Source organism: Electrophorus electricus, chromosome 11, assembly GCF_013358815.1.
Source record: "Electrophorus electricus isolate fEleEle1 chromosome 11, fEleEle1.pri, whole genome shotgun sequence".
In the NCBI taxonomy this organism is placed as follows: domain Eukaryota; kingdom Metazoa; phylum Chordata; class Actinopteri; order Gymnotiformes; family Gymnotidae; genus Electrophorus; species Electrophorus electricus.
The window spans coordinates 21,232,227-21,244,726 of record NC_049545.1 but is presented as its reverse complement, the minus strand read 5'-3'; the positions used below and the strand labels follow the sequence as shown (position 1 = coordinate 21,244,726).

Here is a 12,500-nt window from a genome sequence, read left to right as displayed (position 1 = left end):
AAGGCAAGGGAATTGCTCAGTATCGGATTACACATTGGAGTTTCAAATCTGGCAGCAGGAAGTGGTTAGAATGACACGACCCTGTTGGTATTCAGACATTCTCACAAAACTGGCTTGTAAGGATGAAGGTTTGGGCTTGTCCTACTCCAGCGTCCGTGCCTGCGCTGATCGACTCGGGAGCTGAAGGAAATTTCAAGCTTGCTCACCAGCTGGGCATCTCCATGGACAATGTCAGTACCCTCATGAAACTATCCGCATTAGATAGTAAACCAATATGAGAGGGGACCATATCATCTCTCACTACCGCTGTGCGAATGTAAGTCAGCATGCTCCACTTTGAACTCATCTCCTTTTTTATTATTAACTCTGCTGACTATCAACTGGTGTTAGGTCTCCTTTGGCTCCAGCGCCACAATCCAAACATCTCTTGGTCCATTCTAAACATTAACTCCTGGTCACCCTAAGCCCAAACTGAAACCACCCCTATTCTCAGTGAATACTTGGACATTACTCTGTAATAACAAAGCCACACATCTCCCTCCACACAGACCATATGACTGCGCCATCAATCTCATAGGCACTATCACAGGGTTTTATTCATCTGTCCTCTTTCCCTGCTGTAGCTGTTTTTTTCTTTTCTTTTGGTTGTAAGAATGATAGACTCTGTATGTACTGCTGGGGTTTGAATACTCCTAGAAATACTCATATCCTTTACCGTTAGCCCCTGTGGCACTAGAACAACTTTGTGGAGCAACCTACTTCACGAAATTGGACCTCAGGAGTGCATACAATCTAGTCTGCATATAGGAGGAAGACAAGTGGAAAACAGCCTTTGTCACCATCACCAGACATTATGAGTATTTGGTTATCCCTTTCTGCCTCTGCAATGCACCATCGGTATTCCAAGCATTTATCAATGACGTTGCCCGAAAAATTCATCATTGCCTATATAGACGATATTCTATTTTTTTCTCCTGATCTAGACCTGAACATATCCCACGTCCAAGTCTTTCTATGGATTCTATGGAATCCCCAAGCTGAAGCAGCATTCATCTTACTTACCACAGCTCCTATACTTAGACTTCCTGACCCATCCACACTGCTTGTAGTGGAGGTTGACACCTCGGCTGTGGGTATTGGAGCAGTTTTTTCACAGCAATTAGAGGATCTGCTGAAAATACACCCGTGGCATTCTATTCAGACAAGCTCACACCAGCAGAGAGAAACTATAGTATAGGAGACAGGGAACTCCTTGCAATCAAACTAGTGCTTGAAGAATGGAGACATTGGATAGAAGGAGCTTCATACCCTTTTTAAGTCCTCATGGATCATAAAAACCTAGAGTACCTGTGTAGCACCAAAAAAAATTAAACCCATTGACAAGCTCGTTGACCCGTTTTTCTTGAGATTCCAATATACTATCACTTACAGACCGGGTTCTCGTAACACAAAGGCCGACTCATTATCCAGGACTCTTAGTACTGGCATTTATCCTCAGTCCAAGACCCCTGCTACGACTGTACGACCTCCCATGTGTGTTATAGACTGATGATGAAATCATCCAAGCCTTGACAAGTGTGGGTGTCCATCTGTAATGTCCAGCTGACAAGAAATACGTCCCTCCTTCATGCAGAGATTGTCTTGTCATGTGGGCACACTCCTCACTTCAGATACTTCTGGATGCTGATCTCAGTTTGTTATATTACCCCGAACCCAGACTGTGCGATTACAAATAAAAGCAACTTATTTTTCACATCTGCAAGCAAATCTGGTTCGTGACAATTTTCTCTCTTCATAACACTTTTAGCTTTAAAGGATATACTACAGATAGAGGTGCGTGTATGGGGACAGGTCATAATCTTTACTCTGTTCAGAATAATTTAACATATCTTCTGAATATTGCTTTTATTTCTGTTTGCTTTTTATCTTTTTACTTTGAACTGAAACTTGTTCATCTATTTTTTTGGTTCCTTCTTCTATACAAATATACAGACTTTTCTACATAGGTCCGAGCAGCTGGAGGTTAAGAAAAGATCTGATTTGACTGTGTTCCATAATAAACCCCATGACTGGAATCCACAATGGCATCACAGGCACTAGAAACAGGGACACTGCTGGCTGTTGCGTGCCTACGCTGATTAAACATGTGACAGGTTGGGTAATGTTGGGTAATTTTACACTATCATGTTTTATGCTGATTTAATTTTGGACATGAACTTTGTTTTATACTGGATGTGAGCTTATAATGGGATGATTACAGTTTCCCACTTTGAAATATGTAGAGAGAATTTCTTAGTTCATATATCTTATGAACTGTATGATAAGCTTGCTTGATTTCGGAGACACTGCTTTTATCACCAGCTTCTTAATACTAGTTTTAGTTATGAAAGACAACATTTAAAAAAAATATCTTTTGTTCTCCTCTCTTTCTTGTAAAATGTCATGCTGTTAGCTGAATGATTCCATCAAGACTTTCTGTTAAGATGCTGTTTACAGCATTGATGCCCCATTAAACAGAGCTTCTGTTCATCCCAGGTACTCCCAACCCTTACCATGACCTCACAGTTTCCTTCAAGACCTCCCTGGTATCACCATCCGAAGCTGCCCATAGCCTGGGCATAACTTTGGACAACCAGTTGTTGTTCTCAACTCATGTTTCTAATCTAACCCGGTCTTGCAGGTTTCTCCTTTGTAACATACGAAGGATTCGGCCCTTTCTCTCACAGGAAGCTATCCAAGTGCTTGTGCAGTCTCTTGTGATCTCAAAGCTAGACTACTGCAACTTGCTACTTGCTAGTCTTCCTCTAAGAGCCATCAAACCTCTACAAGTTGTCCAGAATGCAGCAGCACGACTGATCTTCAATCTTCTGAAGTTTACACGTTACTCCACTGCTGTACTCCCTTCATTGGCTCCCTGTAGCTGCACGCATCAGATTTATAACCTTGATGCTTGCCTACAAAGCCAAAAATGGACCTGCCCCTTCATACATGAGGTCAATGGTCAAAGCCCAATCCGTACCTTGAATACTTCGAACCTCAATTACGGCTCGGCTTGAAATTCCTTGCTTCAGTACTCATGGATGACAAGCAATGAGACTATTTTCTGTCCTGGCTCCAAGATGGTGGAATGAACTCCCACTTGCTGTCCGGACAGCAGAGTCCCTTGCAGTCTTCAAATGCAGACTGAAGACCCATCTATTTGCAGAATATTTAAAGGACAACTGACACTGCTCCCATATTGACTGACTAATTTAATACTTATTGTAGGGTATTGTTTGTTGTTTAACTAGCTCTAGCACTTATTGTTTATTGCACTTATCATTGTTTAAGATAGACCTTATGTATTTTGTACTTTTAGGCATCAGCATTGATTCCTACAGTATTCTAATTCACTGGTATGTTGGACTCTAACCTACTGTACTGTACTAGGATATTCTATGAGTAAATGACAAAGAACTTTTGTAAGTCTCTCTGGATAAGAGCGTTTGCTAAATGCAAATGTAAATGTATATGATGCATTGAAAGGGCTTTTCCCCTCTATAAAGAAGCTAATCAGACATGCTTGTATGGGTGAAGGAAGCCTGAGAGGTGAAACCACACAGCTAACCCACTACCTGAAACCACACACCAAACCCACTACCTGAAACCACACACCAAACCCACTACCTGAAACTACCTGAAACCACATGCCAAACCCACTACCTGAAACTACCTGAAACCACACGCCAAACCCACTACCTGAAACTACCTGAAACCACACACCAAACCCACTACCTGAAACCACACACCAAACCCACTACCTGAAACTACCTGAAACCACATGCCAAACCCACTACCTGAAACTACCTGAAACCACACGCCAAACCCACTACCTCAAACCACATGGCAAACCCACTAGCTGAAACTGCTTTGTCACGATTAGTCCTTCTCAGCTTCCATGGTCCATGTTTTCCCTGTCTTGTGTATTTTAGTTCTGTGCTGTATTCTTGTTTTTTCCGCCCCTCATTTGATTTTCCACACCTGTCCTGTTTCTAGTCTTGTCCATGTATTTAAGTCCATGTATTTAAACTCTGTTTTGTTCCCTGTGTCTTGGCTGTTCATTGTTTATTTGAATGTGTGTGTTTGTGTGGAATATATTGAATTTTTGAATGTATTGAATGTATGTATGCCTGTCTTTGTTTCCAAGCCTCTGTGTCTGTTAGCCTGTTTGATTCTAGCCATTTTGTTTTTCCTTACCTCCATATGTTACTTCTTAGTTTCTGTTATAGCCTGCTTTCCCTATTTGCCTTCTTGTGCTTTTGGTTTTTCATTACTTCCCTTCATTTATCCTAGCCCTTGGTTTAATTATCATGCATTCTCAGACTCTCTGTATTGGTAATTTGACCCTGGACTACCCTAAAGACTACGACTCCTTATTTGCACTTAATAAATCTCGTTCATGTGTCTGCCTCCTTACCGCTCACCGTTACATCACAGTGTTCGTGTCCTGAACCTGATTGACCCTGACATGTACATAAAATGGGTTAGTGTCAGGCCTCTGCAGACAGACTGTTCTCAAGGTGAGACTGTGAGCGAATTGAAACTGAGAGTGAGGTGAGACTGAAAGTGAGGTGTCTGGCAATTCCAGCCAAGCTTTACATGTTTGGCATGGCCAGGAAATCATCAAAGACCAAGGCAAGAAATTTGTCACTGAGGTAAACATTTTATTAAACTTTGAAACTTTAAACAAGGGCTGTTTTTTTGTTCCTTACTGTCTGCTTTACATACATTTTGTCTGCACCAAAATTGAAAATATTACTGTTAATCATTTGTCCACATCTGAATGAATCCATAACTCAGTGACAGCATAATGACACAGTTCAGTGACATTATTTAAAATATTAAGCATGCTGTGTCCAGTGTGTACATCCCCAGACCATTAGCCAGGTAACTTGTTCTCTGTTTGTGTCCTCTCTATTATTGATCTATTATTGCTACAGTAGTTACTCACAAATTGATATGCACAAGATGAACAAGAACAAGCGTTTCCTGAGGAAGTACGTGACTAGGACCTACCGCTATCTGCTGTGGTCTATGGCATCAACACAGCCAAACAGGTTTGTATCTTTAAAAAACTGTGAGTATATCAACCTCTAAGAAAGGATTCATTTTTAATACACAAACATACGATGAAAAAGTTTGCAACAGGGTGGATTTGTGGTCAGCTATATTTTTATATGTAGACCTTCACCAGGTACAACCCCTATCTCCTCTCCTATCAGCAACCACACCTACCAGAAGTCAACAATGCTATCTCCCATGGGAACTGATTTTGAGACTGATGCCAAAGTCAGTGAATGGAAGTGCAAGTTTTCCAGAGCATGCTGAGCTAGGACTGGAGATCAGGTTCTTATTTCGCAAGACACCATGAAACTGCACTGGAGACAATCTTGGAAGTCTACACCAAGGACCTTATGCAGTTAAAGGCATAACTGGAGACAGTTTTAGAAGTCTACAACTAAGACCTTATACAGTTACAAGCATAACCTCTAAAGGTTGTGCCAGTGTGAGGAAGGATCGTTCCATAGTCCATAAGGTCAGCTTGTCAAGACTATGGAAATATAACAGATGAGCAAATAAGATTCATAAATACAGAATGTCACTGTTATGGGAAATATGATGAATCTGGGAACACTGCATACTATACATAATGATTGGCCATTGTATAGGTCATAAAACAGTACAGGAACCATTTGAATAATGACAGCTACAAAGTTCAGATGATTCAAGTTGATTGGCTATCATGCATAATGCAAATTGTCCACATGGTGAATTTTTGTTTTTCGCCTGATAGGACATTTCTGCAGGACCATCAATATTCACAGCTAGAATGGCAGGTGGGGCCTCCATATGCTCTCTCAGGTCTGCACTGGGACAAACCCTTAGGTCTCTCCAGAGTAAGCTGCTTAGCACTGTGTCCGTCTTGCAATGCATGTCATGTGGTATAGTTGCACTGTTTTGACTCATAACAACTGAACTTAATATTTAGCCAAGTTAAATCCTGGACTAAAGAGCTCTTATTGTGACTTACTTTCCCTCTTTTGTTTATGATTATGAATATATTTGTAATTTTTATAATTTTAGGGAAACTACGTTCATATTGTGCACATCTCCATTGTCGCGACATGGAAAGATGAAAATGGCGTTTCATTTGCTGGTGGATTCAGGTCGTTTTTTTTGTGCTTTTACTACTACACAAATAGTTCTACGTTAGGATAAAACGTGTACACAGAGTTCTATCTGACTCTACCAATATTTATGGATCTTCTATCTATAATACCAGGACAGCATTGGGTCAAAAGCTACCGTATTTGTCCTGCTTGAAGTAGGCAACAGGACGAAGATGATCAGTCTCTGCTCTGTGTTTGTGCTCTGAGTGAATTTCTGCGTAGAAGAGTATGAATGACACCCTTGAATATGCTTCAATATCTCAGTTTATTTGCCTACTGGACTGAGGAAGCTTGATGCCCACTGAAGGGAATCTCTCTGCAGGGAGTCTCTCTTCAGGGTGTCTAGGTCCACTTTCAGTCTGATGGGCAAGCTATAACTGACTGCTTGGACAAGAGGGATATGATTTTTCACCTGGAGTGGGAGAAGGAGGTCTTATTCACCACGTTTAGGGACAAAATTATGTCCACAGAGTGTGGTTTTGCCCAGAAGAGCTAACTTAGAGCACCATCGCTCAACAATGCATCTGACTGTCAGGGACACTTATCCTCAGAGAAATTCAATCAGATTGTATAAAGTTAAATAGATGAAAGCTTTGCTAAAGGCACAAAAGTTGTATTTACCAGATCACTAGGAAAGGGAGAAAAACATACTGAAATTTATTTTCGTGTTAGCCACGAAAGCACGCACACACAAATACACATTCACATGGGGAGGAGACACAGTAACCTTATTCAGTGACTGAAAACAAATATGTAATCAGTACATTTTTCACCAGCTGTACACTTTCCATAATCGGAGGCTATATGTGCATGAACAGTTTTTCTGACATTTATGCTGGTAGGCCTTTCATTTGTTCAGCTTTCAAAAGACAATCTTATTTTTAAAAGGGTGCTGACCACTGCCCCAGATCTGTCTATGTGCATTAGGAGAGACAACAGCCACATGATTGAAGTACATGATGTGACTGCAAGTTGATACAATCTGGTAACAGCTGTAAATGTTTATACTACTGAGTGGTAAAGGCCTTAGTTTTAAGTTTACCTATGCGAAGTAGATATTTACTGGATTTCTGCCAACAGTGACACACTTCCTTGTACTGAGGGCTCACCTGATGGTAGGCAGTTGACCACGAAATTTTAATAAGGAAAAACAACCTTTCAAAACTTAAAAATAAATTGATTTGTATCTAGAATTAAGTTCTTTCAGTGCATAGTATTTTGTGATTTAAAATGATCTGTAGAGAGGAACAACTCAGGAAGGAGGGGTCAGGAAAGAAGGGCCCTATCCCCCATGTAAATTCCTCTCCTGCTTGGGTCAACAAAGGGAGTCATTTACATTCATTTTTACCTGCAGGTGGAAGTGAAATGAGGCACCGCTGTTCTTCTATGGGAGCTTCCACTAACATGAGGACCTGAAGCCTACAGTAATGTCTAACCTCTGCGGGTCTCATGTGCTTGATAACCTCCGTTTGTAAATCCATGCTAAGAAACAAGGCTGATTTTCCTGCTGAGGGTAAATTAAGCAAAGAAGCCCACATTTCCAACCATTATCCCACCCATCAAACATGTTTGTTTGATTATACTGGTAAAGGTGATGTATGGCTGCCTGAAGGGTTGGATGCCGTGCATTCACTGAGATACCACCTCCAATTCCACTTGTTTAATCAACTGGTCTCATTGGTTAATCACTGGTTCCTGCTTGATTTGAATGAAAGCCACACCCTTTCCAGGACTGACTCCCCACTCTAGCTGTGACACAAAAATTATCAACAGAATGGGTCAGATCAGAGCATCTGACTATAATTACAATTGTTTGAACACTGACATCAGCTTCACTGCAGTGAGCCATGATCTGAGGTGCCCTGTACACTCCTGAGCTGACAGAACACAGGTAGTAGGGATAGAGCACAATGCTTGGTTTATTTTTATACTCAAAAGACAAGAATGGCTGTGTTCTAGGGATAACCCTCTCCGATTCCAGGAGCCTACTGCAAGAAAAGTTTAACTCTCTGGTTCCAGGAGCCTACTGAAAGACAAGTTCACATATAAGTAGATTGTTGTTATCAACACATTTAGCCATCCTGTCTCCTGCCTTTATGGTGATGTTTGGTCATACCACCACAGCTGCATGCATTCCAATTTAGGGCCCATTAACCTAGAAAGCCAGATTATTCCCAAGGTTCCTGGTCTTTATAGAGTATACCTCTGAAAATTCACTTAAAAGTAAATCCAATTGTATTCAAAACAGACCCTACACCATACAGCTTGGCTTTGATTCCTACTTCCAGCAAACAGATAATTAACAACAAACAGCAGTGATTCGATTCTCATCAGTTCGATCCTGACTGCGACACTGACATCAACCCAAATGAAACAGAGCAGACTGACACTTCTGCTGAGATAGCTGATGTTAGCTCTACAGCAACCACAGCTACTGAGCCACTCATTTTTTATCACCACCGCTAATCAACAGTGAACTCACCTGGCATTATTACATGTGCGCAGTGATATTTTTGATATCATGGGGAGAGTCATCAGCATCACCCATGAGCGTAAGTCCACCTTTGGAGTGCTGTAGTCTGCGTAAGGCAAGAGAGTTATTTTCATCCCTTCCGCTGCGCAGTGTTGGTTTATTTTCCTTTAAGATCTGTGGATTTGTTTGCAGCTCTTTTCTTATTAACATGGACACAATGTTTAGGAGGTGGCCTAAGGTGTACTAATGTAGGATAATGCTCTAAACTCATTGGGTTTAATTATCTAATTATAACTTTGGTAGAGCAGTACTGTTGTGACTCTCAGCATTTTAGCAATTGCATTATCAACATCTCAAGGCATATTATATCACGTTCAGTTCAACATCAGCGTGGCCTTTTAGTATGAGGTCAGTGCACATGTCATGTTTTGTGTGTGTGTGTGTGTGTGTGTGTGTGTGTGTGTTTACATGACACCCCGAGCCTGAAACACCTTCCCATGTTTGTGTTTAATCATGTGTCTGCATATGTTACCTGTGCTCTTCTGTCCAGGAATGTTGCTCAATTCTGCCCTAAAAGCAAATCCAACACCCACATCAAACATCTACATTTGTAGTGTTGGTGTCATTGACATGCCAAGCGCACTGCCAGGTTTCAGAATATGTTCAGTGCTGGTTCCAGCCCAAGCTAAAGCATGCCCTGCAACTAAGATTTGCACATGTTCTTGGGACTTTTTTCTTTCAGTTCTCTCTGTGTGTTACAGGTTCCTGCTGATCTATTTCTGTCTTCTTTGTTCCTGGTGATGTCATTCTTTCCCATTGCGATGGCCTCTGCTGTCTCAGCTGCAGTAGGTGCTGCAGTTATTCTGAGGTGTTTGGGCACATCTTCCCTCCACTTGACTCATGGACTCCCCCTACTGGTAAAATCCATATTGTTCTTCTATTTCTGATCTGCCCTCTCCTGGTTTAGCTTGGCCTACCCCCTATATTTTCATAACTACCTACCGCTCTTGTGAAATATGTAGTAAAATTTCTGTAACTTTTGGATGTGTAGCTTTATGTGTTTTTGAAATGTGATACAGTGCTTAAAATATATATAAATGACATGCATGTAATACATTTTGTAGTGACAATAGGTGTGACAATAGGTGCCAAGTATTAACAAAAAGTCTCAGAGAGTTTAGTTGGTTTGCCTATTATTGTCTAAATCATTGTGCAAAGATCATTTGTGTGGGGTTGTGAGATGTAGCTGCTAATTATTTTCTTAAAGTGATCTTTGAGGTGTGAGGCCCAGTGTCAGTAAGAACCACCATATCATGAAGAACCAGTGGGAGTGAAATAAATGACCCTAACCATTTTAAACAAAACAAAGAGAAATGGAAAAGAGTATACCACAGAGTATATCATACCTGAGTTTCTGTCTCCCTCTGATCTTCAAAGATTAGTTTTATTCTGTTAATAATAATAACAACGCAGTGTAAAATAATGATAGTTTCTGGACACAATAACATTTTAAATGACATAACCAAAGCAATCCATCTGTATTTATCTTCATTTATATTTCCAGAGCTTATGCCTAATCAATGAGCAAGAATTCTGCACATTTCTGGACGAATGTGCAACAAAATCAATATGATCAAGTTGAATGTACCTGTCTCTAGTCTTCATCCCTGTGTGACATAAAGAAAAACCCAGTTAGCATACTGGAATGTAAAAATAAAATACAAATAAGATAGAATTTTATATACATACAATAAAAATATATACGTTTAAAGAAAAGTTCCCAGATCTAAATATATATGCATATGCATATTTGTGTACATAAATACAAGCACATTAGATTATACTGTATATATAGTAAATATTGGCTTCTGCCAGGACTCACAGACACCATACATTTCCAAACCAAGCCACCCAGAGACAAAGATAATTTCAAATGATAAGACAATCACGCGGAGATCTTCTGTAGTTCGTGATCCTTTTCCTAAACATTCACAACAGGAGAGTCACGATTTAGTAACATGATAACAGTCCTGTGTATATTAGTTAGGATATCAATACTACCACATACCACATATGCACTGATGCTATTTTGTCCCATTTAACCAGTTCGATCACCTGACTTAAATTCAAGCAGCACCAATTTTATTTAATCGGAACAAAATAAAAAAGTAGAATCTTAGCCATTATTGTTGTTCTGTACATATGTATAGTGTCTCATGATGTCATGCAGTTTGAATATTACCTGCTTTCAGGATCAGTTCTGTGGCAAGACTAACAGAATTGATGACAGTGAGACCCACAGCTCCAAACATGTAAACCATCATGTGAGAAAAATCTGCAATTCAGAAAAATTCTTCATCCCTGGTCTTTTGACGCTTTAAAAGTATCTATAAGTAATTAAAGCTTTATGCTAAAAGTAAGCGATTTAAGATAACTCACAAGGTAAAATATTTGGATGTTTTAAGAAGGTTGTTGCTGCCAAAATATGGAACAGTGCAATCAAAGCCATGAATCCAGCACAATCTACAAGCAAAATATAGATATTTCACAATGATTCAAAAGTTGAAAAAGCTTGAAAAGCATATATAGTGATGGCCATTGGCTATTGCAAAGTAATGTCTGTGTGCGCTCTCTCTCTCTCTCTCTCTCAAGCCTGTACAGCCTCTCTGCATCTCTTGTAGAGGCAAATTTGTGACAAGTAATTTTGGCTTCCAATTGCCATCAAACAAGCAACTTTGGAATACAATATCTGGGCTCTTTTTAAGTAAGTATTGTAAATAGTGTTATATACTGGTTTAAATGCTAGACAACTTATATATAAAGCAAAAAATATATAACAAAAAAAAAATTATATATATATATATATATATTACAAACTGCATACTACATGCAATACTACATACCTTTATGATTTTCCATGTACTTGCTCAGATAATGAAGGCTCAGAGCACCATATATTATGAGCAGAATAGGAACAACGATGGCACAACACAGATCTGAAATGTAAAAGACATTTGCACATTAATTAAAACAGCAGGTTGTTGGGTCTATAGAAGACATTCACAATGAATGTTAATGAAGTTTGAACCTCAGGGGTCTGTTGATCCAATCTCACTAACTGTGCATGCAAAGCACCTGTCATTTCTTACCTGGCTGAGATGGAGAACAAAATACCGGAGTGTTTTTTTTTGGTCGTCAAAGTAAATTTTCTACATGATGTGACTATTATGTCAAGGCACATTTGTCCAGGTCTAAAAATATACTTGTTGGTGACAACTTGTTAAATAAATAAATGTCAGCTATAGGGCATAATGAATGAAAAGGTGTGGGTTTTAAACAATCAGTTAATCTTATAGTAAACCTTACAGTTAACCTTAAAGTTAAATTTACAGTGAACCTTACAGTTAATCTTACAATCAACTTTACAGTAAAGTTTACAGTTAATCTTACAGTCAACTTTACAGTTAATCTTACAGTGATCCTTAAAGTCAACATTACAGTGATTCTTACAGCTAACCTTCCAGTGGCCCTTACAGTGAACTTTACAGTCCACCTTATAGCCAGCCTTACAGCCAGCCTTACAGTGAACCTTATCCCCAATAGATAGGAATTTAAGTGTTGTGTAATTGTGAAATACTTAATTCACATAGAAATTCCATCATTCCAACAAGCTATAAATCTGGACACTTCATACTTCCATGCAGTCATGAGGGTTGGAACGTTCAATAAGCTGAAGAAGACTATTGTCTGGTAATAGGACTTTTTGAATTGTAAAATTCAATAACTTCTGTTTACAAAGTTTGATATTATGATGGAAA

General features: G+C 39.5%; 1 protein-coding gene across 6 annotated transcripts in view; it reads right to left on the bottom strand.

The window, feature by feature from the left end:
- The window catches only part of LOC113587872, a 25,971-nt gene that overhangs the window by 1,975 nt on the left and 11,496 nt on the right, over window positions 1–12,500 (bottom strand). The window contains exons 13-21 of one of the 6 annotated variants that reach the window (XM_035531242.1): window positions 11,586–11,678; window positions 11,122–11,205; window positions 10,925–11,017; window positions 10,565–10,663; window positions 10,331–10,349; window positions 10,089–10,131; window positions 9,215–9,252; window positions 8,692–8,788; window positions 4,683–7,958 (exon numbers count right to left, since the gene is read on the bottom strand). In XM_035531242.1, the coding sequence (XP_035387135.1) occupies window positions 8,701–8,788; window positions 9,215–9,252; window positions 10,089–10,131; window positions 10,331–10,349; window positions 10,565–10,663; window positions 10,925–11,017; window positions 11,122–11,205; window positions 11,586–11,678 (557 nt within the window). In that variant the 3' untranslated portion in view covers window positions 4,683–7,958; window positions 8,692–8,700. Of the gene's footprint in view, window positions 1–4,682; window positions 7,959–8,019; window positions 8,236–8,691; window positions 8,789–9,214; window positions 9,253–10,088; window positions 10,132–10,330; window positions 10,350–10,564; window positions 10,664–10,924; window positions 11,018–11,121; window positions 11,206–11,585; window positions 11,679–12,500 lie in introns of those variants that run through there. The other 5 variants (XM_035531244.1, XM_035531241.1, XM_035531245.1 and 2 more) reach the window with 5 other exon arrangements.